The sequence below is a fragment of the Anthonomus grandis genome, chromosome 3 (assembly GCF_022605725.1).
Source record: "Anthonomus grandis grandis chromosome 3, icAntGran1.3, whole genome shotgun sequence".
Taxonomy (NCBI): Eukaryota; Metazoa; Arthropoda; class Insecta; order Coleoptera; family Curculionidae; genus Anthonomus; species Anthonomus grandis.
The window spans coordinates 25225169-25249591 of NC_065548.1; the positions used below are offsets into that span (position 1 = coordinate 25225169).

At 30.8% G+C, this 24423-nt stretch overlaps 2 protein-coding genes across 2 annotated transcripts in view; one reads left to right on the forward strand and one right to left on the reverse strand.

Annotated features, from left to right (window-relative positions):
- Positions 1 to 4: 4 nt before the first annotated feature.
- The window catches only part of LOC126734623 (von Willebrand factor A domain-containing protein 8), an 88087-nt gene continuing 63668 nt past the window's right edge, over positions 5 to 24423 (forward strand). The window contains 5 exon segments of the mRNA XM_050438319.1: positions 5 to 244; positions 6601 to 6842; positions 6891 to 7058; positions 7113 to 7201; positions 7266 to 7341. Of these exon segments, the coding sequence (XP_050294276.1) occupies positions 61 to 244; positions 6601 to 6842; positions 6891 to 7058; positions 7113 to 7201; positions 7266 to 7341 (759 nt within the window). The 5' untranslated portion in view covers positions 5 to 60.
- LOC126734627 (uncharacterized) lies at positions 7349 to 18597 on the reverse strand. The gene is made up of 2 exons (XM_050438322.1): positions 18343 to 18597; positions 7349 to 8318 (listed from the first exon to the last, which is right to left on the reverse strand). Exon 2 carries the CDS (start codon positions 8285 to 8287, stop codon positions 7370 to 7372), a length of 918 nt encoding a protein of 305 aa, XP_050294279.1. The 5' UTR covers positions 8288 to 8318; positions 18343 to 18597; the 3' UTR covers positions 7349 to 7369.

The window sequence follows — 24423 nt, forward strand, 5'->3', positions numbered from 1 at the left end:
TTTATTTTAAACTATAGTTTCATACACCTTAGTTAACAAATTAAATCAACCAAAAGAAAAATGTTAAAAAGTGCTTCCACTAACAGATTACAACAGCTGATCAAAATACTAAATGGTGTGAGGTCTGATGTAGTACAATTTAATAGTCTGCGCGCCTATGTTACTTCCGAAAATGTAGCTATAGGGGAGATTGTTAAAGATATTGAAAAATCTGAGAAACCTGAGCTTGTGCCGAGATTATATTGTAAGTTTTGTCTAATATTAGTTATTAATATTTCCACATACCTTTTCTATAAGCAATTAATGTGGATTTGGAAAGTTTACTGAAACTTTTAAATTTCAATAACACTTTCAATAAACATTTTTATATAAAGTGCATTAATTTTCTATTGCAAGGGGTCCAGCTATTTAAAAAAAAAATACTTTTTTGTTAACTGTTTTTTAACATAACCCCAGATTTTGTTATTTGTGTTTTATTTAATTATTTGAAAATAGTCTTAATTTAGTTCTTCATGGGCAGGAAACAAACTTATCATAATTTTTTTTCTATACACAATTAGAATATTTAATAAGCCATTAATCTGTTTTTATTTGTTGTACCATAAGAATTCTAATAATTTGTAATAAAATTCTGTATTGGGAATAGAACTTAATTCACTCATGTATGGAAAGTGTAAGCTATTTTTTGTAGTTTATATCATCCAAAGTATCAAAAGCAATATTTTCTCTGATTTTAACACATTAATAATTTTAAACTAAAGTTTCATGCACATCAGTTAACAAATTAAATCAACCAAAAGAAAAATGTTAAAAAGTGCTTCTATTACTAACAGACTTCAACAGCTGATAAAAATACTAAAGTGTGAGATCTGACATAGTACAATTTAATAGTGTGCTGAGCGCCTTTTTTATCTCTGGAAATGTAGCAATAGGGAAGATAAAGTAGAAGATACTGAAAAAAAACTGAGACACTAGAACTGGTGCCAAGATTATATTGGAAGTTTTGTCTAATATTAGTTATGAAAATTCCCAATATTATTATTATTATTATTATTATTATTAATGTGGATTTGGAAAGTTTACTGTATTTTTTAAAATGCAATTTTTAGGTAATTCACTTTGTAAACATTTTTATATGAAGTGCATTGATTTTCTATTATAAGGAGTCCAGCTATTTAAAAAAATATACTTTTCTGTTAAGTGTTTTTCAAAATCCTATATTTTGTTATTTATGTTTGATTTATTCCTTCAAAAATAGTCTTAGTGCAGTTCTTCATAGGCACCTACCAAACTTTTGATATATTTTTTTCTATATACAGTATATTTAATAAGTCATTAACAAATTAAGTCAATCAAAAGAAAAATGTTAAAAAGTAGTTTTTACTAACAGATGATCAAAATACTAAATGGTGTGAGGGCTGGTGTAGTACAATTTAATAGTGTGAGGGCATATATTAAGTACATCCAAAAAATGTAGCAATAGGGGTGATTTAATTAGTTTAAAGATATTGAAAAATCTGAGAAACCAGAACTGGTGCTGATATTATATTGGAAGTTTTGTCTAATATTAGTTAGGAATATTGCCAGGTACCTTTTCTATAGTTAATTAATGTGGATTTTTAAAGTTTCCAGTTCAAGAGTCCCAGGTATTAAAAAAAAAACTATTTTTCTCTTATATATGTTACATTGTATGTAATTAATCCAGATATTATATATAATAACCAGTAAATATTCATAGTAGCCAGCACGTTTGTTGAATGTAATAAATTTGTTATATTCATATAAATTTGCTACATTAACTGGTCGCTTCCAACTCAACCCAATACCCCTTGGAAAATATGTAGAATTACTGGTGAAAGTAATAAATGTATCGATATTTTTGAAATGTACCACTGTCTTTGGTGATTATATATATTAGCCGGAGAATATACATAATAACCACTTTATTAAGTTAACAGTAACATATACATATGAGCTCTCCCAATTTTTTAAAAATATAACCCCATAGTTTGGTATTTCTGTTTTATTTATTATATTAATTTATTAGTTCTTTATAGCTAAGATAAATTTTGGATTTTATATAATAATTTGGATTTTATAAAATTGGATTTTATAATATCAAACGGAAATATTTCTCCTGTTTTAAAAGAGCATATATGTATAATAAAAGAATATATAAGAACCTCATAAAAGAGTAAAGTTTGAGGGCTTTTTTTTCTATTTATAACTGTTGTTCTGGAATTGACAGAATTTAATTAAGATAATAATTATTGAAATGACTAAGTTTTAAAGGTAAAAAAAATATCGTCAGAATAATTAAATAACAGCTGATTTGTTAGTATGTAAATAGTTACTAAAACTATGTGATAGTTACTAGTTAAGTATGTTAGTCACTATGTAATAGTTACTAGTTATAGGTATTAAAGAAATAGATTCGAATTAATTTTAGGGGTAAAAGAACAACATAGTTGAACTCATTTGTGCTGTATAATTTTATTTATTTACAGTGAAGCACTGTATAATTTTCATACTCTTCACATAAAATATTTTCAGTTATTCTGAACCAATTTAATGCTCATTATTATTTCTTTTAATTCATTCCTTTTATTCTGGCCTGTCAACGTTACAACTGTATACAGGGTATTCTATTTAAGAGGAAAAATGGCAAAATATTTTTTGACATATTGCTTGACTTTTTGCCATATTTTTCAAGAAATTTAAGATAAATAACTAATGTATATTAGCTTGGAAAATTTGTATATAAAAATTGCAGTAAACAAACAATTGCATGAAAAAGAATGCATTTTTTATTTAAAACACCTTCTTTATTATTATATTATTGGATTCTCTGGTCAATCCTATTATAAGTGTTTTTTAATAAGGGTACTATAAATCTATCTTCAACTAGTTTTGCGTTAACTATACTTAAAAAGTCACATTTTTGACTGATATTATTCAATTATATCAGCCAAACATTTATTATATATAAATATAAAATACACCTTGTACTTCAGAGCCGTTGAAATTTGAACTTAGTAGTTTTATATTAGTTTTCCATAATGAATTATATTCGTTAGTTAAATATTAGTAAAAACAATTATAAGACTGCAGGCTTTCCAGTAAACTAACAGTTACAATTTCGTTTTCCTGATTTAGTCTATTAATTTGATTAAAAATTGGTTTTTAGGATTTCATTAATATTTTCCATTGTTTCATCATTATTTGTATTAAGTTAATTAAATTGCTGTAATTTTTTTACTAATGAAGCCAAAAATTAGACTTTTTGAGTGTAAACATATTGTATCACAAGAATTATTAAAAAACACTTAGAATTGATTATAGTATCCAAAAATGTAATAATAAATAATGTGTTCTATTTAAAAAATGCAAAATTGGTCTTTGATTTTTCATGCAATATTTTTTTTATTGCCATTTTCAAAATGTCCAAAAAATATGTGGTTTTTCCTCTTAAATGGAATACTCTGTACAATATATACAACAGAAACCCGCAATATACATATTGCTTGTTTAAAAACATCTTAGTAATTTATATTTATCTTTGAAAAAATTAAATGGCAAGTTAAACAAGGCTTAATTAGCGTTTAATCCTGGCATGTGTAAAATATATTTGAATTATCTGAGACCAATTTGTCTTGATTTTTATACAGGGTGTTTCATTAATATTGCGAAAAAATTCAGGAAGAGTTTCCTTGCTTAAAAATAATAAAAAAAGGCCCTATAAACCTATGCCCACAAATGCTTAATTTCTAAGATACAGGCTTTATTTTTATTTTTTTTTCTTAATAATTTTTGTAGTTATGCAGATATTGTTGTCGCTTGTAGAGGGCGCTACATACACGGATTTTTAAGCGTGATCATTTTCTTATGATTACTTAAATATTTTTTTTTACAAAAAAATTAATTTATCTATCTTGCACAAAGTCGCTACGAGCCAGCGTTTTCGAGATTTTTGAAATTAAATAATAAATGCATTACATTTTAACTTTTGAGATTCGAGATAGCATCAGCTTTAAATATGGAATCTGGAGTTTTTATTCACTATTCAATGCTCTTTTGAAACTTCAAAATAAATGTCAATTATTTATTAAATCTTATTTTATATTTTTTTGTTACAAAATATTTTTTATTTAGTGAAAAAAAAATGCCCAAAGTTCTTACGACAAATATCTACTTTTAAAAAAGCCACTTGGTGGAACATAAGTTATAACAGTTGTTCAAAATGTGAACCCCTAACTGCAATACAGGCCTCTATTTTACGACGCATCGATTGGCGAACTCGTTCAAATATTCCGGATGTGTGTTTAATTGTTTCACAGGATGCGATCATGCGATTTCTGTTAATGCGATTCTTCCACAGTATCTACTAGGGTTGTATAAACCAAATGTTTAAGGTGACTCCAAAGGAAAAAGTCCAAGGAATTAAGGTCTGGAGATCTGGGAGGCCAAGGTTCAGTTCCTCCTCGGCCTATCCAACGATTCGGATACACTGTGTTCAAATATTCACGTGCAATAAACTGAAATGAGGTGGGGCTCCATCGTGCATGAAGTACATTTGCAATCTTAACTGCAATGGAACATACTCCAAAAGTATGGGCAATTTGTGTTCGAGGAAATGACGATAAACTTCTCCAGTAAGCATCAGTGGAAAAAAGAATGGGCCTATCAAATGGTCTGCAACAATTCCAACCCATACGTTAAGAGAAAAAAAAATTGATGTTGATGACGGCCTTCTAAAATTGCATGTGAATTCTCATCCGCCCATAGGTGATTTTTCTGAAACTTGTAAAAATTTGCTTCATCCATGAAGAATATTTGTGTTAATAACTGGGGGTTTTCGCCAATTTTTTGTTGCATCCAACGGCAAAAATTTAGTCTTAACGGAAAATCAGTCAGGAATAGTGCTTGTACCCGCTGGATGTGATAAGGGTATAGAAAGTTATTCTTTAAAATTTTGAAAACCGTAGAAGGACTTACATTTAAGTTTAAAGCAATCTTTCTAGTGGTTGTTGCAGGTTTTTCCGCAATGGCATGAAGCACATTTTCGTCTACTCGTGGAATTAGACTGCTGTGCACAGTCTCATTTTACCAGTAGTTTGTTTTTGAAAACTTCCAGTGTCACAAAAGCGTTGATGGAGACGGGCAAATATCGTATGATGCGGGATAAGGATATTTCTCCTCATAAAGACGCCTGGCTGCTAATGAATTGCCGTTGGCAAAACCATAAACAAAATGCATATCGCACATCTCAATATTTGTGTAAACCATTGCAAAAAATTAATCATTTCAAAATTATTAAACCCGTTCGGTATAATGGATAAATGGGTACTAAATGTATGTACGTTACAGGCCTTTTCATACATATTTTTTTTAGTATTTCTGTTGCCTTTAGGAATTTGTTATACACAACATTCCTTTTACTCCTTATATTATTTAAATTTTTTAAAAGAATTTCACACAACTTAAAAAAAGAAAACAACTATTGTGACTTTTAAAATATAATGCATTCATTACGTTAAGTCTAAATATTTTGAAAACGGTGGCTTGTAGCGACTTCGACCAAGATACCTTTTTTCCGTAAAAGTTATAGATAAATCTACTTTTGTATAAAAAAAAATAATTTAAACAACCATAAAAAAGATATGACACTTTTAAAGTATAAAAAACCGCGTATGTAGCGCCCTCTACAGTGCGAACCCTCGTAACATTAGCCAATTTTCGTTCAAATATACCAAATAACTACCAAAATTATTAAGAATAACCAAAAATAAAACTGTAACACCCTGTATATAAAGAATATCATGCGATTTCTTGGATGTGTAAATGAGAAAAAATCAATATGGCATCTCAGATAAACTGCCAGATATTTTACAGGAAATGTTTTTGCAACTTACCCCAAATGTCATCCAACTGCAAAATATACTGATCTTCATACCAAACTTTTAGCCTGCTAATATTTTTTTGCTCAGTGTGATAATATATTTCCTGATACCTCAATTTTGGGTCAATGACTGACCATTTGCCCAAAAAATTTTGTTGGAAAATAAATTTTCCCTAACTCGCGTTATTTTGATGTGGTTAATAAATGAAAAAAAAATTTAGTGGTCCTTGACGAGCTAGAACCCTTAGATAGTCCCTAAGTTACCGGACTATATGCTCAGAACCTGCAGAAACCCACAAGAAAGTTGTGTTGATAGTGTCTTTCTAAGAGGAGGAGAAGCAAAGCAACACCACGTCTCAGCAAAAGCGTTTGACTAACATAGTGAAAAGCTAAATAAATTTAGTGATTCTTATAAGAATACACTAAGGAAAAAAGGGTAGTGGGAAAGAAAGGACTGGTTTATAAGCAAAAGCTTTCGCACTAAGTCACAGAGAACTATAGCAAAAATTCTTTGATAATAGACCACTTGGAAGACATTATACATATCATTTATGCTAAGGCTTTCAGAAATACTTATCATGAATTTTTTTTATTATTCTTTTTATTAAATGATGTCTTGAATAGGCTAAAATCATGGTTTAACTCTTGGTCATTACTTAAATTCTCATAAACTTAATATCGTTTTTCCAAAATCATTTTAGATAAAGAAAATCTCCCTCAAACAACAATCCACCACCTAAAATGGATAATGCAGAAGGACCTTCTGGGTCAAGATATTTTCCTTATTGGACCTCCTGGTCCGCGAAAACGTGTGCTAGCTATGCAGTACCTTGAATTGACTAATAGGGAGCACGAATATGTCGCTTTAAGCCGAGATACTACTGAAAGCGATCTTAAACAACGACGAGAAATTGTTGGAGGAACTGCCAAATATTTTGACCAGGTAATAGTTAACAAATAACTTACAATTTTCTCATACAAATTTATGTAGAGTGCCGTAAAAGCTGCAATGAAAGGACGAGTTCTAATATTAGAGGGTGTAGAAAAAGCTGAAAGAAATGTACTACCAGTATTAAATAATTTATTGGAAAATAGAGAAATGCATTTGGAAGATGGAAGATTGTTAATTCCCGCTGAAAGATATGATAAACTTCTTGAGGTATAAATGTTTGAACATATGGTTTTAATAGTTGATTCATTTTGACATTTTTAGAAACATGGATTTCATGAATTGGAAAAATGGAAGCTTGTAAGGGTAGATGAGAACTTTAGGGTTATTGCACTGGGGTTGCCAGTTCCAAGGTATTATAAATAACATAGAGATATTTTTTGTTATATGTATAAACATTTCAAATCTTTTTGGTAGATATCGCGGAAACCCACTTGATCCACCATTACGTTCCAGATTTCAAGCTAGGGATGTATCTAATTTTACATATCAGGTGAGTAAAAAAAACTATTTTTTTTTATTTATATGCCGGACATTTTACTACTTAAAAGGCTACTATCACACTCACTGGACTTCTTGGGCAAATTTGGCATAAAAATATGCAACTGCCTCTTCGCTGTGTAAGATTTTTCTTTTTCCTCAGTCTCTTCTTTTTCTTGTTCTTGATAAGAATACTCCTCCTCAGTTTTAGCAAACGTTGGATTAACCAAATGGTAAAAACTCTGTTGACAATCATTTAAAGTTAATTCCTGACTGCTATAAACAACTATGCTTTGATCTTCTTCCCTTGGAGAACAATTTTTCAGGATAGAAGACTCCAGGATTATATGATCGGAAGCAACATTGTCATTGCGAGATTCCTCAATTAGTTCTTGCATTTCTTTTGCCTCCTTCGCTTTGAGTATGCAAGCTTGTGCTGTTACGGTATAGTCTTTTGGTGGTGTTTGAGAAGTATGAGTTGCCAGATCGAGCCATAGCAAGACTTTTTCGCTAAGAGCATTGTCCAAACACTTTTCTGCTAAAGAATCATTTATATCCTTTTCTACAGTGTTACATTTAGTTAGGGTCGGTCGAGGCTCAAAAGCTACTTCTTTGTTTAAGTTTTTGCATGTAATTTGTCGGGCAACAACCGGTTGGACCCAGGTTTTTGGCCGCTCAACTGATTTTTCTCTTATTTTACCAGTTTTACAACTGTTTTTAAAGCTTTTGATGCCAGAAAGAAGAACTCGAACTGATGAGATTTTTAAATTGCTGCCTGCGGTGGCACTTTTTGTGGTTCTGTGACTGTTCGGGCTGCTTAAAGATTGCTTGGTTCGTCTAGATGTAGACTGTTCATTAGATTTTTCTTTGGCTTTGTCGAGGATCACGTGGTGTTGGCCATCTTTCCATATTGTACGGATGTATAGGGGGCGTCGGCTTGATTCCCAGTGGGTCACCATGGTTAGCTGTTGGACATTTCTTTATTTGTAACTGGAATTAAATTTAGGGAATTAATTTCATGCAATGAAAAATAAATTAAATCTACTACCATAGAATAAATCGAAATCAACGTTTTTATTTTGAACAGACTTTTACCTATATTTTTTATATAAAGTTCATAATTATCAACTGTTATAAGCCATAACCTGAAGTTAGTTTATATAAATGAAATTAGCAATTTAAAATAATGAAAGATTTTTATATTACATTTATTATTTGTTGTATCTTTGGATTTACTTTATTCCTTAATTTAATTATTGATGTTTTTGTTTATGCTATCTATCTCTGACTATATTTTTTGTTCTTCTTGTATCTTCTTGTAAGCTTATTTATCCGTACAATAAAGGAAGTGTGTGTTTACAGGCAGTAATAATAATAATCATAATAATAATAATAATAATAATAATAATATCTTCATTTCTAACGGTACAATTTTAAAACAAAATACTATAACATATTATTACTGAAAACTATCCAATAAGAGCAACATGTTTAAAAGAAAAAAATAATTTTTCCGTCAAAAAACTGCGAAGTCTATATAAAAAGTTTTGGCGAGCACCTGCATTATTGCTTACCTAACCATTGTGAATCCATCATAAATTAATTAATGAATTAATCATGAATTTTTGTTAAGTAAATGTAACTATGGTATACGTTTCTACGAATGACACGTTTATTAGAAAACAAAATCATAAATACAATAATTTATTTAAAATAGCAGAAAAGATTACTGCTTGAGCCATTAACTAGTACCTATTACTACCTGAAGATATTTTAGTTTATTACTAGTAGCGTATATTTGGTTTTTTAAGAAATTAAGATTTTTTTTGTATAACAATTTTAGTCCAGGCTTACCCAATATTTTTCCTTATATTATGGTCGGCAGTAGGGAGTTTCGATATTAATTTGTCATAAATCCCAGGTAGTCTAGTTTTTTTTTAATGCTGTACATACTTTTAGATTTTACAATAGACCATACAATAAAACAGAAAAAACGTAGCATCTTGTGCCTTTCTTCCGTTTCAAGAGATATGTTGTGACTTTTGAGGATGTGTGTGAAACTCATTTTGTGAAATACCGTTCTTGCTTTAACAATGCAATAACTAACAATTACAATAACTTTTAATAAAATTTTACTAAAATAATTCTACGACAATGACCAAGAAAAAAAAAATTCTGATTTTGTAATAATTATCAATCAATTATAAACAAAAAAAATCCTCCATCACTTTTGTCTAAAAACTTACCTGTAAACAATCAAACAAAAAACAATGTCACGGTCTTATAAGCAAATTTTATTGGCTACACGTATTTTGCCCTGTATAAGCAGGTCATCATCAGGCCTTAGGACCTACACATACACTGTAAAACTGGGTTTAATGTGTAGGTCCTAAGGCCTGATGATGCCCTGCTTATACAGGGCGAAACATGTGTAGCCAATAAAATTTGCTTATGAGACCGTGACATTGTTTTTTGTTTGTTTGTTTACATTTTGTGTGGTCTCTTGTGAGAAAAAATGGATGAGTATTTTATATTTAAAAACTTACCTTTTGTGGTAAATCGTTAAAAAATTACTTATGTACATAAACTGCATCTTGAAAAATTGTTAGAATAAATCTAATTGGCTTTGCTCGTTGCCAGCGATTATTATTTTGTTGTTGCATACATTATGACACTTATGTTAATGATTATTCTTCACAGTTTGTTTTTATTTCTCCGTTGGTCCTGAAACGTACATTGTGCTAGTTAAAAAATTTCAAGCTATTCTAATTTGGAAATGACACAAAAATTTCACATCTTATATGATATGTTATTAAACATCTGCTATAAGACGGTATAGGAAATTCTAAGAGATTCTTCGTTATGTTAACATATAAAGGGTTCATCCATTGCTTCCTAGAGATTATAAACCTCATATGCAATTTTATAGATCGTATATCCAAAAAGTAACGAAAAATCCTCATTTTGATGACAACATTTTGTTTACCGACGAACCAAATTTTCCCAGAAATGCAATAACCAATTTTCATAATAATCCTTACTGGGTCGGAGAATCGCATAAGTATTATGCGATTACAGAGACACATTTTCAGGAACAATTTTTACTCAACGTTACGATCGGTATCGTATCCGGCCATTTAATTGGACCATTTTTTCTTTAAACTGTTATGTGTTTTACCTTGTAAACAGGATAACTTAGTATACTCCATTCTTTGTCCTGTATAAACATTGCAATACTAATAAATATTTTATTTGATTTGACTTATCTAGCAGAAAGTTTTTAAAAAATTGAACAGCATTGGTTATGAGACCTATATGTAAAATTATCAAAAGCTTTTGAGGAAATATTGTATCAAAGGCTTTCGAGTAAGTAGTAATCCAGTAGTGTAAGAATAGTAATCCTTCCACTGTCAATAGACCGAAAAAGAATTCATTTAATGCCGTCGAACCTCCATGAAATATTCTGAATCCTGACTGAGTTTCAGGTAGGTTAATTATAGGTATTAATTTCTATATAAAGTCGGACTATATACGAGTCAGTTGGGAGTTCATAATTTCTTCTAAAATTTTGGTTATTACAGGGAGTACATTGATGTGGTGATGAATAGTCTTTCATTTCCTTAGGGCAAAAGATTTCGGGAATAAAAGTTTTATTTTTTTTAAATTCCGGCTAAATGGATTGTTCAATACAATAATTGAATATATGAGTTATATAGGGTAATAAATATGGACAACTTATTTTTTGAGAGTTTCAAGACTTACAAATTCACAACGTCTATTTATGCCCAGTGAGTTAGATGGTTTTCAATATTTGCAGGACTTTAACTTCAGTTACTTTACTTAGATATAAATAAGAATGTACTTTTTATGTGTAGTTTTCGTATTTATTAGAATATTTACATTATTAAAAATTGGGGCATGTTAAAAATAAAGTGAATTAAAAGTTATATTCAGGTCTTTAAGATGGTCGGTAATTACACCTTTATTATTAGACGGTAAGAAATCAAAAGTTTTTCGGTCTTCCAAGATGTCTGAGGTATGTTTAAGTGCATGCTCCATAAAGACTTTTTTCTCTTTGAATTCTAAAAGTTTAAAAGAAGAAAAAATTTCTAGACTTTAAATAAAGGTTTGGCCTTTAGTGAATATAAAGAAATGTCATGAAAATTATGAAACATATGAGCTGTTTCATGGAAATCGGTGCAAAAAATAAGAAAATTTTCCATAATTTTTCACCGATTTTTCGATTTTTACGTAATTTTTTTTTTTGGAAAATGTGTACATATAAAAATGAAAAATTTCCATAATTTCCTTATTTTTCAAACGATTTTCATAAATCAAAATTCATAAGAAATCATTTTTAATTCCAAATAAAAAAAATGTATTTACAAAAATTTCCATTAACCCAATATTTTCAGAGTAAAATGATATTTTGTATAAAAACACTTTCTTGGAGGCTTCAATGTTTCACCCGATTGCCCAACGAAACTCCTATTAGGAAATGCTTAAAAACTGTACAGGAACTTGCGCTCAAGGGTTCTCTACAAGAAAGATTAAAAATTCTCAAAAAAATTATGACTAGTTTATGATATATAAAAAGGTTTTTACTATGTAAAAAAAAATTGAAAAAAAATTTAAGGTCAGAAACAAAATCGGCCATAACTTTCTTATTTTACTACCGATTTTCATAAAATAAAATTCGTAGTCAGATAGTTATTGGAAATTTCGGGAAATTATCTAGTTTTCTAAGTCTGAATAATGAAATTATCACTATTATAACATCCAATAGTGTGGAAATAATAGTTATGGTTCTTTTTGCTGATAATTTACTTTAATTCCACAGATGCTAAAAGAGAGTTAAATTCATTAACATTTGGTGAAAAAGGATTTAGCATGCTAATATTTAAGTCTCCCATAAACAGCGCTTGATCAGGAATTCGGAATAATTTAGATCAGTTGGTATTCTAAAACTGGCAAAAATTTACCCGAATTATAGGTTAGAGGCTTGTATATAAATCCTATGATATATGTATTCTTTGACAGCGTTATAGAGATACCTGCGGTGTAATGCTATTTCTATGGATACGAGAGACCCATGATAATAATTTTAAAAATACAGTTCAGAGAAGTTCGACCAGAATAGAAGCGAAAAACTCTAAACAGTAATAGTTTTTCTTAAGCATAAAGTCTTTTTTAGATAGTACTTATTTCATAATATTATTACTTATTGCTTATTTTGCATTATAAATAAATAATATTCTTTTCAATGGAAGTCTGTTTGGTAGGATTTGGTCAGCGTAGGTTCTTTTGTACAGGTAATATTTGTAAACATAATAACAAAATAACAATTTTATTTCTTTTTAAAGCCATCTGTATATTAATCAAGATGTTTAATGTTACGGAAAAACTCTTCATTAAACTCTTCATTCAACACGCAAGCTCAAAATCTAGGTATATTGAATTATTTGAATTAGAAAGTGGTTTTAAATTTTCAAATTAAATATTTTTTTTATTACCGTGCGTGAAGCACTCACTTTACACACCTTCCAGGGTTTATAAAGTTTCACTTTTTACGCACTATTGCGTTTAAGCAGATCTGTAAATAAAATAACAACTTCTTGACTATGTTACTGAGATATTTTATTGAAAAAAGAGTAGATTATTATAGCATAAACTAAAGAAGGACTGGTCCAAGGACAGTTATAAAATAAGATTTAATAGTGCCAAAAATATCTTCTTGTAGAATGACAATACTGCTCGCATATTAAACAAGAAAATTTTCTATAATGTTTGAATATGATGACAAAATATACGACAAAATATTTGTCGTCTATAGTCTAAACCTTGGTTTTTAATATCTGAATGTGGGTACCTAAAAAAATACGAACATATTGATATTTTGCGACTCAATTTTGCTCTGGGATAATATTTTATCGTGTTCAAGATTTTCCTCAATAAGATCATGAAACCATCCTTCTTTCTTTTTTAATATCTGTGTTGGACGTACTTTATTAATAAGGTTTTTATTTTCCTTCTGTTTTCCTCTACTGTCCTCTACATATGTGTTAACTTCTAAAAAATATAAATAAAGGATTTTTTTAGAAGGTTAAGTAATTCCTTATTTATATATCTTGTTATATTAATTTTTACTTAAACTATTATTATTTACTTACTACCAAAACCGCAACTGTTTGATTGATTTTATTTATTTATCTTTCAAAGGCCAAGTACAAAATGAATTTAATATAAATAACTAGTAGAATAAATTCAAATTTATTTATTATTATTGCAAAATCCACGACGAATCCGCGATTAAAACCATGCGTATAACCTTCCTCGAGTAAAAACACGTAAGTGTGGTAATTTTCGTAGCGCAGGTTAGGCGTGTTGCTGACACTCCAGACAGATATTAATATTTATATATATAGATAATAAGCATGCAAGCTAATAATAATACATAACCACTCTAAATCACAGAACATAAACAAAGGAGTATAAAATACAATTGTTTGTAACTGTTTACAAAAGACTGGTTGGCTCGCAAAGAAGTCAAAATTGGGTTGTTGATTAGCGAGATTAGTTTGTCCATAGTTAGTTCGATAAAAGGCAACTTGAAGGATCACGTTAACCTGGTTTGCATACGAAAACCGGTGTTAGAGGAAAGGGATGGATAGTTAACAGTACTATTAAGTTTATAATATAGTATAGTTTAAGATGATGTATCTTGACAGGGAATCAAGACGAAGTTCTTGCTGAAGGTTATCACAGCCCAAGTCATAGAGTCTATTGGACTTAAATATTACCAACCTGAGAAATTGGTTTCGCATTCTTTTAATGGCAGACATATGAACATTATAACACGAGACTGTTGATACGACGAGGTCATACTGTTGATACACAATCGACAAGAGACCTGACAAGAGCACTTAAGAACACATGAAAGTTAAGTATGTTTATCTGGTAGTAAAAGTTAATGAGGTTTCTTCCAGTAATAATCCAACGACACTTTGAGACATTTAGCTCCCTGCTAATTACGCCACGCCACTCCACAAAACTATTTAGGTCAGACTGTAATTGCCTTCATCTAATAGCCATAAAAATTGAAGGTCATCAGCGAATTATAAAAAGTTGCTATTTTGGAAAAATTTATAAATATCATTGATAAATAAATTGAAGATCAAGCCGCTTCAAATGTGACTCTTGGTGAACACCGGATTTTATCTTAACTATCCTAGTTTTATAACCTTGGACGCGAACCAACTCTATTTAACCAGTTAAGTAGCTCTTCAACCTTTGTAACAACGGACCTTGGATTCCAAAGTGCTTGAGTTGAGATATCAGAGCTTCATAGTTGATACGATAAAAGGCCTTAGTAAAGTCGGTATATATGAACCTAATACCCATTCTCCGAGGATAACCAACAAGAATATAATAGTTATCCAATATACAGGGTGTTCCGTTAATCATGTTACAAACTTCTAGGGCAGATAGAAAACGTCAAAAGAAAAACAAAAGTTTATATAAACATGGGTTCGGAAAAGCTTCCTCAGGGAGCTAGAGCTCTTTGAAAATAACCTTTAAAAACTAGTTTTTTTAATAGCTCCGGAACTACTTTAGCTACCGAACCAATTTTGGGAGGTAAATTATTGTTAGGAAGTTTATTCTTTTGAACCTACTAAATAAAAAAAATATTTACCAGGGGCTTCAATCAATCAGGGGGGGTATTTGGCAAATTTAGGCCCATTTCTTTAAGACTTTAATTTCTGCCCGTTTGGGCATTAGATTATGATGTTCCGATGCTTTTTACATAAAAAAGGTGCTCTTAGTAAAAGTCGGTAAATGGTAAATATCACCGTTTTTGTGAGAATTGACGAAAAGCAAGTTATGAGATACAAAAATGAATTACCTATTATTATTAATAAACAATTAAAAAAAAATCTGGCGTAAATAAAAAATAAATGTTTAAAAAAAGCTAAGGTAGCCACTTTATTAAATTGGTACTCAAATTAATTAACTGTCACTTTAATTACCTTGAGGCATAAAATGTTTAAATGATTTTAAGTGTAATAAAAAACCAACAAATTAACAATTTTAGAAACGTAAACAAATTTTATTAAAGATTGGTATTACAAAAATAAACTTAAAATATTAATTGCTCAAAATGCCGGACGCCACGATCGATACATTTATTGTATCTACGCACCATATCAAGGTTGACGTGGTTAAAAATATCAGGCGTGGTTTGGATTACTTCATCAGCTGCGGAAATTCTGGTCACCAGGTCTTCTTCTGACTCGACTGGAGTTTCATAAACAAGACTTTTCATATGCCCCCAAAGAAAAAAATCTAAGGGTGTCAAATCTGGTGAGCGCGCTGGCCAGGTGACAGGGCCTCCGCGGCCAATCCAGCGCCTTCCAAAATTTTAATTTATAAACTCGCGGACAATAAGTGAAAAATGAGCTGGCGCTCCATCGTGTTGTAGCCATAAGATCTGTCGTATATTTAGGGGCAGATACATTTCTTAAAAAATTTAAATAACTATTTCCCGTTAAACGAGGAGGCAACATAATTGGACCAATTAAGCGTTCTCCAACAATGCCGGCCCACATATTGACCGGAAACTTATGTTGATAGCTCCTAAAATGAATACCAAAAGGGTTTTCCTCACTCCACACATGATTATTCTTAGAATTAAAAATGCCTTCTTTTGTAAATAAAGCCTCGTCAGTAAAAAGGAGATATTTTGGAAATTGAGGTTCTTCTGTACACCGGTCAAGAAACCACTGGCAAAAATTCACGCGGGGCATAAAATCATTGGGTCCTAATGATTGCACGTTTTGCAGGTGGTAGGCCCGAAGAAGCTGTTCCTTAACAACATTCCATACCCTAACATGATTTACATGCATCGTATCAGCTACTGCTCGAGTACTTACTGATGGGTTATCTTCAAACCGCTAAAGCACTTCTACCTCAAAATCCGGGATTCGGATGTTCCTTTGCGCGCCATTATCTTGGCGTTTTATTTTAACGGAGCCAGTCTCCCTGAGCCGTTGATTGACCCTTTCAAAAAGTGTGTGAGCTGGGATTCGCCTTTCGGGAAACTTATCTTAACTGTATCTTAGTTTGGTTTTAGTCAATTTCCACAAAAACGGTGATATTTACCGACTTTTACTAAGAGCACCTTTTTATGTAAAAAGCATAGGAACATCATAATCTAATGCCCAAACGGGCAGAAATTAAAGTCTTAAAGAAATGGGCCTAAATTTACCAAATACCCCCCTGATTCTGAAGCCCCTGGTAAATATATTTTTTATTTAGTAGGTTCAAAAGAATAAACGTACTAACAATAATTTACCTCCCAAAATTGGTTACGGTAGCTAAAGTAGTTATTTTCAAAGAGCTCTAGCTCCCTGAAGAAGCTTTTCCGGACCCATGTTTATATGAACTTTTGTTTTTCTTTTGACGTTTTCTATCTGCCCTAGAAGTTTGTAACATGATCAACGGAACACCCTGTATACTTGTTAAACAATGTGCCATCATCTGATTTAAAAATTGGAATCTTAAAGCTCGATTTCCAACTACAGGGAAAATTTCATTCAATGAGTGAAAAAAGATAAAATAAAACGGTCTTAACATTAATGGAGAATAAATTATTGTTATTAATACCTAAGGTCTTGCGCAATAAACACCAGAAAAATAGTTGGCAGATAGCTTTGCAATTTCAATGGCGGAATTGCCTTTTAAACCATTGGGTATGCCAGGAAACATTCGTTTAGAATTTGCAAAACTCCAAAATTTGCGTGGGTTTGTTTTTTAATGCAGATTTGGTTAATATAACATATTCTATGTAAGCCAACCTGGTAACTCTCTTACATTCAGTTCTTAAACCAGAAAACTCGAGAAAATCTGACTGCAGACGCGTAGGCCGATAGCGCCTGTGAGGACCTTTCTTTTGTATGATTGGATTATTTAAAACCGAGTAAAACCACCTGGGAAAATCTATTTTGGAAAACTTTTTTAATGAAAAATACAAGTCAATTGTAAAGTTTCAGTTCAAGTAAATTCAATTCAAAATAAAGTATATCATAAAAAATATCAAGCACTAAAAAACAATAACTTAGTATCCAACATTATGCTCAGAAAAGAAAATAGCCCAGTTGAATTGAACCAAAAAATCAATCAATCGATGATAATCCGTTGAGTAAAATTATTTCAATGTCAATCAACGATTCAATTAATTTAAAGAAATTCTCTGAGAGCATAGTTTTTCTGGTCAGTCACCAGCGTTTCGATTTGAACAAAAAATACCCTTAATAAAAGTAAGAGAACAGCTTTGGCTTTCCATATGGTATGTTCTTAGTTTTGGCTTAAAAAAAAATTCAAAAATGTAAACATTGTCTAATTGAATTATTAATCATTTTAATTAATCAACAAAAGCAACGACATTTTAAAGTAACTTTATTATAATTAAGTACTGGTATTGTATATGTCTGCTATTTCTATTATTGTGCAAATTCAACCTTGCTGTTTTTCTTAGTAGGAATATATCAGCATGTCTGGTCCCTGAGGAGCTTAAAGTCTAGTCTCCCTTACCCAGAAATATATTAAACTCTTAGGAGTCAACTCACTGTAATTTCTAGCAAGGTTTTCTTCAAAAGTTTTTCTATATTATTAAAGGTCAAAATGTGGTTTTCGTTGGCAGCAATCTTTGTTCCTTTTATTTGATTCTTTCAATATTGCTAAATTGAGTTTAAATATCACTAAAAATATTGAATGTATTTATTTTTTGAATTTAGTTAATAGGTTTAAAATGGTTGGTAAAAATTAATTCATACATAGAAACGCGTAATAAATGAAAACAGAATGTTCTTATCACAAATCTTTAAAACAGTCTGACAGAAATGAAACCAGACTGGCCTGGTAGACTAATTTACATCCAAAGAAATTAAGATAAAATATTCCTTGACATTAAATTTATTTACTTTATACATACTCTATACTAAAAAAAATTACTTACCACAAAGTTTTGATTGATACCATCCGGCTATTAGTATAGAAAGAGTCCTTGTTCGAAACGGGGTTAATCGTGTTGGCGGGAGCGCAACCACATTCGTGTCACCGCAACAGACCCACGACAGGAAATAAAGAAAAAGGGAAAGACGAGCGAGAGACGACAAATGGAAACCTGGAGATCTGGGACAGCATGGCACACTGTGACGAATTTGCGCATTGTGGTGGCGAAATGGGATGCAATCGGGGAGGGTGATATTTTTACGTTTAATCCGTGCTTACAGGGTGTGAATAGGCATTGTTAAGGATCATGAAAAATTATAATTTTCAATATGATTTAATTAGTTTGAGCGAGTTTTAAGGTGATTAGAATAAGGTAACTTGGCATCATTTATTTATTTTATTTATTTATTTTTCCAACAGGCCACCAGAGCTTAATTACAGGAAAATCAAAATTATCAATGGAAAAATATAACACATAGTACTATAAACTAAAAAATATAAGTACTAAAAAATAACAAAAAAAAATAAAACTAAACTCTGGATTAAATTATTTAACAGAGCCAGAGTTGAAATTAAATTATAAAATGTTATACAATGTAAAATAAAATTCTGAGCAATATTTAAAAAAAAGGTACATAAAAAACAGATAAAGTCAACCCATCCTCCAGCAGCTTCCCAACTCACTGTGTAACAATCCTCGTGATCACCTGTGAAACTGGTGCCTCAGAGAGCATTGAAAGATATCACAGGTGGAAGCAAATTTGTTGAAGTTTTTGCACATGATAAAAATAGGATCTTGATAATTAATGTTAGTTCTGGCACGATCAAGAGCAAAAGTAACATTTGTTCTGGAGGAAGGGCGCGGCACCTGTAAATAAATGTGACCAATAACAGTTGTAGAGATGTGACCATTGAGCAATTTCCACAAGAATACTAGAGAGTGAGTCTCTCTCCTCAAAACAAGAGCTTCTAAGTTGAACCGGGATAACAGATGATTGTGATTGTAACCTCTAGCTGGAAAGGCACCATCCTCTCTAAAAATAAGATATCTCAAAAAGAGCCTTTGCATGTATTCAAGGGAGTTAATATGGCATTCATAAGATGGATACCAAACCAGAGACCCATATTCGAGCTTGGATCGGACCAAAGAGAAATAGAGCATTACTAAAGAAAATGAATTGCTAAAAAGCCTGCAATTCCAAATAATAAACCCCAATAGTCTTAAGAAAGCAGCCACTATATGATCAATATAAGGGACGAATGTAAGCCTATCAAAAATATTTCCTAGATCCTTAAACAATTTCGTCCTGCATTAAATGAAATCAGCAATGGTATAGTTAAATATTATTATTGGAGTTTTGAGTCTATGAAAAGACATAACGCAGCATTTAGAAACGTTAAGATTTAGATGATTGCGATCACACCAATTCTTAACCAGGTTGATATTGCTTTGCAGCAATAAGCAATACATCTCGTCCGTGACACACCAGAAGATTTTCAGATCGTCAGCATAGGATAGTTTGCAGCAAGAGGTACTTGAAATAAGGTCATTGACATACAGGTTGAATAGTAGTGGACCTAGTTGGACCCCTGTGGAACTCCAAAGCAATAAGTAACAACAACACAAAGCAGTAAGCTTTTTAGAAAAATTGTGGTTATAAAAAAATGGATATGGGTCGATAATTTTGAATATTCAGCAGGTCATCTTTCTTGTGTATGGGAAGTGCTTGCTTTGGCAGTTTTCAAACAAAGGGAAACTGGCTGGTTTTGAGGATTAGGTTAAAAAGATGACATAAGGGGTTACACAGAATAAATGCACAATTTTTAACTATGAAACTGGGAATTCCATCTGGGCCAGCGGTCATTTTGTTTTTTAATATTTTAGTTACCTGCAGCTGCAATTTTATCAGCAGAAATTGACATGGAAACTTCAACATAATCCGACGAACAAGAGTAAGAATAGGTTTCATCTGCTCGGTTAGAATCTTTATATGCAGTGTGAAAAAAATATGCAAATGCTGAAACAATATTAGCAGTACCCTCAAAACTTTTTCTAAAAGAATCGTAAACTGTTGCTGGCACCAAAGACTGGCCCTCCTTGCCCTAATAAAGGACCAAAAAGAGAGAGGGTTCTCATAGATTGCTTTCTCACTTCTAATGACAGATTTTGAAGGCCTTCCGAGCTTGATATTTTATTGTTTGTCGTAAAGAGTTAAACTTGCAGCGATAGTTATCAGTACGGTAACATTTAAAATCCCGATATGCTTTCTCCTTTTTAAAAATATTGTTAATTATGTTTTTGGAAAACAACACTGGAAACCGCCTACGTCGCTGATGCTTCAAAGAGTTGATGCAGCAAAGATGTTGTTAAGGATTTTATAAAATTCACTACAGCAACATTATGACAACATAAAACCGTGGACCAGTCAGCATCAAGTATTAGATTATACATAAGTGGAAAGTTGGCCTTCATAAAGTTAAATTAATGCAAATTGTTTTTCGGTATTGTGGTATTTGAAACGTGAGGTAGAGCAGCTTGTACAGAAACCATCAAGGCTCGATGATGCAAGTCCTCATTCATTAGTAGAACCTCATTCTTGCTGACTTCAATGTTAACATTTGCAAAGACCAAATCAAGAAACCTGCCGTTCATGTTCGGAACACGGTTATACTGTCTGAGTCCAAGAATTTCAGACAAGTTATTTAATAGTTTACTTTCATTATTTAAAGCTTGATTCACTTGAAATGTGTGGACATTAAAGTCCCCAAGAATAATAAGTCAGTAGTAGATCAAAGGGAAGGATCAAGGGTCAGTAGGAAATAAGTAGATCTAAGGAGGCTATCAATTCACATCATGTCTTACATCCTAAAACTAATAGATCATTGATTAACTGCAAACAATTGATTTTATGCAGTCTTCTTTTCAATTCATCAAATTTTACTAATTATCAAAAAATATCATAGTGGACAAATAAATATCATAGTGACAATAATAAGAAGGCTCTTCTATAAAATCATATTAATTTTATACATATATATACAGGATATTTTCAAAGTTGAGTCATTTATTTAACACCTTGTAGAACTCGTCAAAAGATGTTAATATACCAAAAACCACCTATAGGAAGGTTGCCTAATAAAAGAGAAAAAATAAGAATATTAATAAGCAAAGAAAATTAAATAAAATTTGTCGATATTCTCAATCATGTTTGGGCAGTAGAAAATCCGTATGCTAATTTTCAACATAGATTTTCATTAAATGTTTGGGCTGGCGTCGTAAATCTCATGCTTATTGGACCCTACTCTTTTCCACCTTACAAAACATGACACAACCACGACCACACGACAAAATTTGCCACAATTATTAGAAGATGTTCCTGTAAATATGAGACAGAAAATGTGGTTCCTACATGATAGAGCTCCAGCATATTTTAGATGAGAAGCTCATGAACATCTAAATAATGAGTTTCCGAAAAGATGGATAGGGCGCAATGGAGCCATTTCTTTGCCTACTCGTTTCACAGATTTAACACTTTGCGATTTTTTTCTGTGTGGCTATTTGAAAAAAAAAAGAGGCATTTATTTCTAACAGGTTTGTTACCCAATTACAGGAAAGAATAAAAGGAAAAAAAAAAATAAAAAAAAAATATATTTACCAAAATAAGTATAAAAATTAAAAATCAAAATGCTTAACAATCTATGCACTTAAACAGACTATCTATATACATACTAGAAAGACTGCATCACCTATTTACGTAATACCTTCTATAATGGACATTAAACTGTCAACAAAAATATCGACACATTGTATTAATAGGGGATTTAAACAAAATATTAGTCCTAGCGGGGTTTATATAAACCAAAATGAGTATAAATTGAAAGAGTTGGTGTTCCCACCAACTAGGGACAATTTTAAACAATTTTTGTAAAAATAATAACCATTTAACTTAATAAAGATATAAAAAAAATTAATTTCAATATTCTTAAGTAATTCTCTTATTATGCAACTTTTATTAAATAACTACCTACAACGTAGATATTATTTTAAAAATTTACAAATGTCTTTTATGTAGCAGGGGGCATTTTTTGACGTACAGGATAAAAATCAATTTTTACCAGTGTCGTCCGTAAGGGTTTTCTAAAATAAATTTAATTTTTTAAATCCTTGTTTAGTTCCAGTTCCAGAGCAAATTTGTTTCCTTGAGTTTTTTTTAATTTGAGGCACTGTTTTTACGTAAATTAATAAAAACTATTTTTAGAATGGTCAAATTGATAATATTTACTCAACAATTATTAAATTTATTTTTCTTAATTTTATTATTTTAAAATGAAATTACTATAATATCCTCTTGGAAAATCAATGCGATTTTTTATCATTTTATACGATAACTGGGAGAAAAAGCAAACCGCAAGTAATTTTTAGGTGTAAATTGGTAACAAATCAAAAAATTTCTGGGTATTAAATTCTAGTGTTATAAAATAATTTTATATATTATAAACTTTAAACTAAATAAAAAAATCGTTATTTTATTTTAAAAAAATACAATAATAAAATAAAGCAAATCAAAATATTTACATTAAGTGTTCTACATGACAGCCCTCTTATTCATAATCTTGCACTTTTTGGTAAGGACGGCGAATTTTTAAAAAAATCTCTACTTTATTTCGGAATTTATTTCAATTTTGCGTTTAATCCACAATAAAATATTACCAATTATTTCTTCAACATTCGAATAATAATGGCCGTTATAAATATTAAAACGTTAATAATGGGGTATCTTCCTATCTTAAGGTTCTTTGGAATGACTGAGTCTGTCTCTCTCAGTCGCTGATGAAGTGCAGTAAACGTAGAGTGCAATGGATGTCTTCTCGTAGGACATTTTTCAGCATACCTGCGTTGAGCTAGTCTAGCATTACATGGCGATTTGCGGTAAACTAAATGCATATCAGCATATTCTTCGTTATTAAAATAGACAATTATTTAAGTTAAAATTTTATAATTTTTTTAATGTCAAAAAATATTTACACTTAAGTTACTATAACAACTCCATCAAACTTGTTTTTGTTTCTGTCTTAGAACATTGAAAGGCTAGAACTTGTAAACAACAACTTTGTTTGAGTTCAACATGTGCACAGGGGCAAGGGAGGTGTTTTGTTTACAAACATATTTATCGATTCTCTATTGTCAAGTTGACACGCATTTTCAAAAGAGGAAATTTTCAGCTATATATCAACACATATCATAATGTTAATTTAACTTATTGATGTTAGATTGTGTATTAAAAATAGAAAGTAGAAATAGATATATGTTATTCTAAGCGCAAAAATAATATCTTCAAAGCAACAAAAAAATTATTAACATTCTTATTCACAAAACCGATTCTAAAAAATTTGAACACCGCAAGCAAAACCTGATATCATCTTGTGAAATGTCATATTGACAAACGGCTTTGTGTTTACATTCGGCATTTGTGAAGTTCTGTGTGTGAAGTTCTGTGTTTTTTCTTTAGTTTTTGGTTGAAAAAGGAAAAAGCTTGAGTAATTTCAGTGTTTTTGTGAACTGTAACGATAGTAAAAACTTGTGCCGTTTGTGCCGCACCATGGGAAAAAGGCGATTTAGGCCGATCTTTTCACAAGTAAATACCGATATTGTCATAATATCATATCAAGGGACAACCATCGTCATAAACATAGAGTAATAAAAACTAATAATAATTATAAAATAATTAATTTCTATAAAAATGATTTTTATTAGATAAGTACCTTTACTCTATTGAAGTACATTAAAAATACGCATAAAAATTCATAAACGGTAATATTTTCTAATTTAAAGCATAATCTATTAATAATAAATACTTATCATGTAAATATTTTTTGACGACGTCACTGGTAAAGATTAGTTGTATCGGTGGAATCAACAATGCGATCGAGCGGCGTTGCGATGTTGTTGCCTTTTTCTATTACGTTATCTACATTCATTTAACTTTGAATGTTGACTGCTTTATAGAGTATCTTATCATATTTTTATGAAAAAAGGCTTCATATTTTATTGAAGAGGAACAGTAGTTTGTGCCTTTGTTTTGTA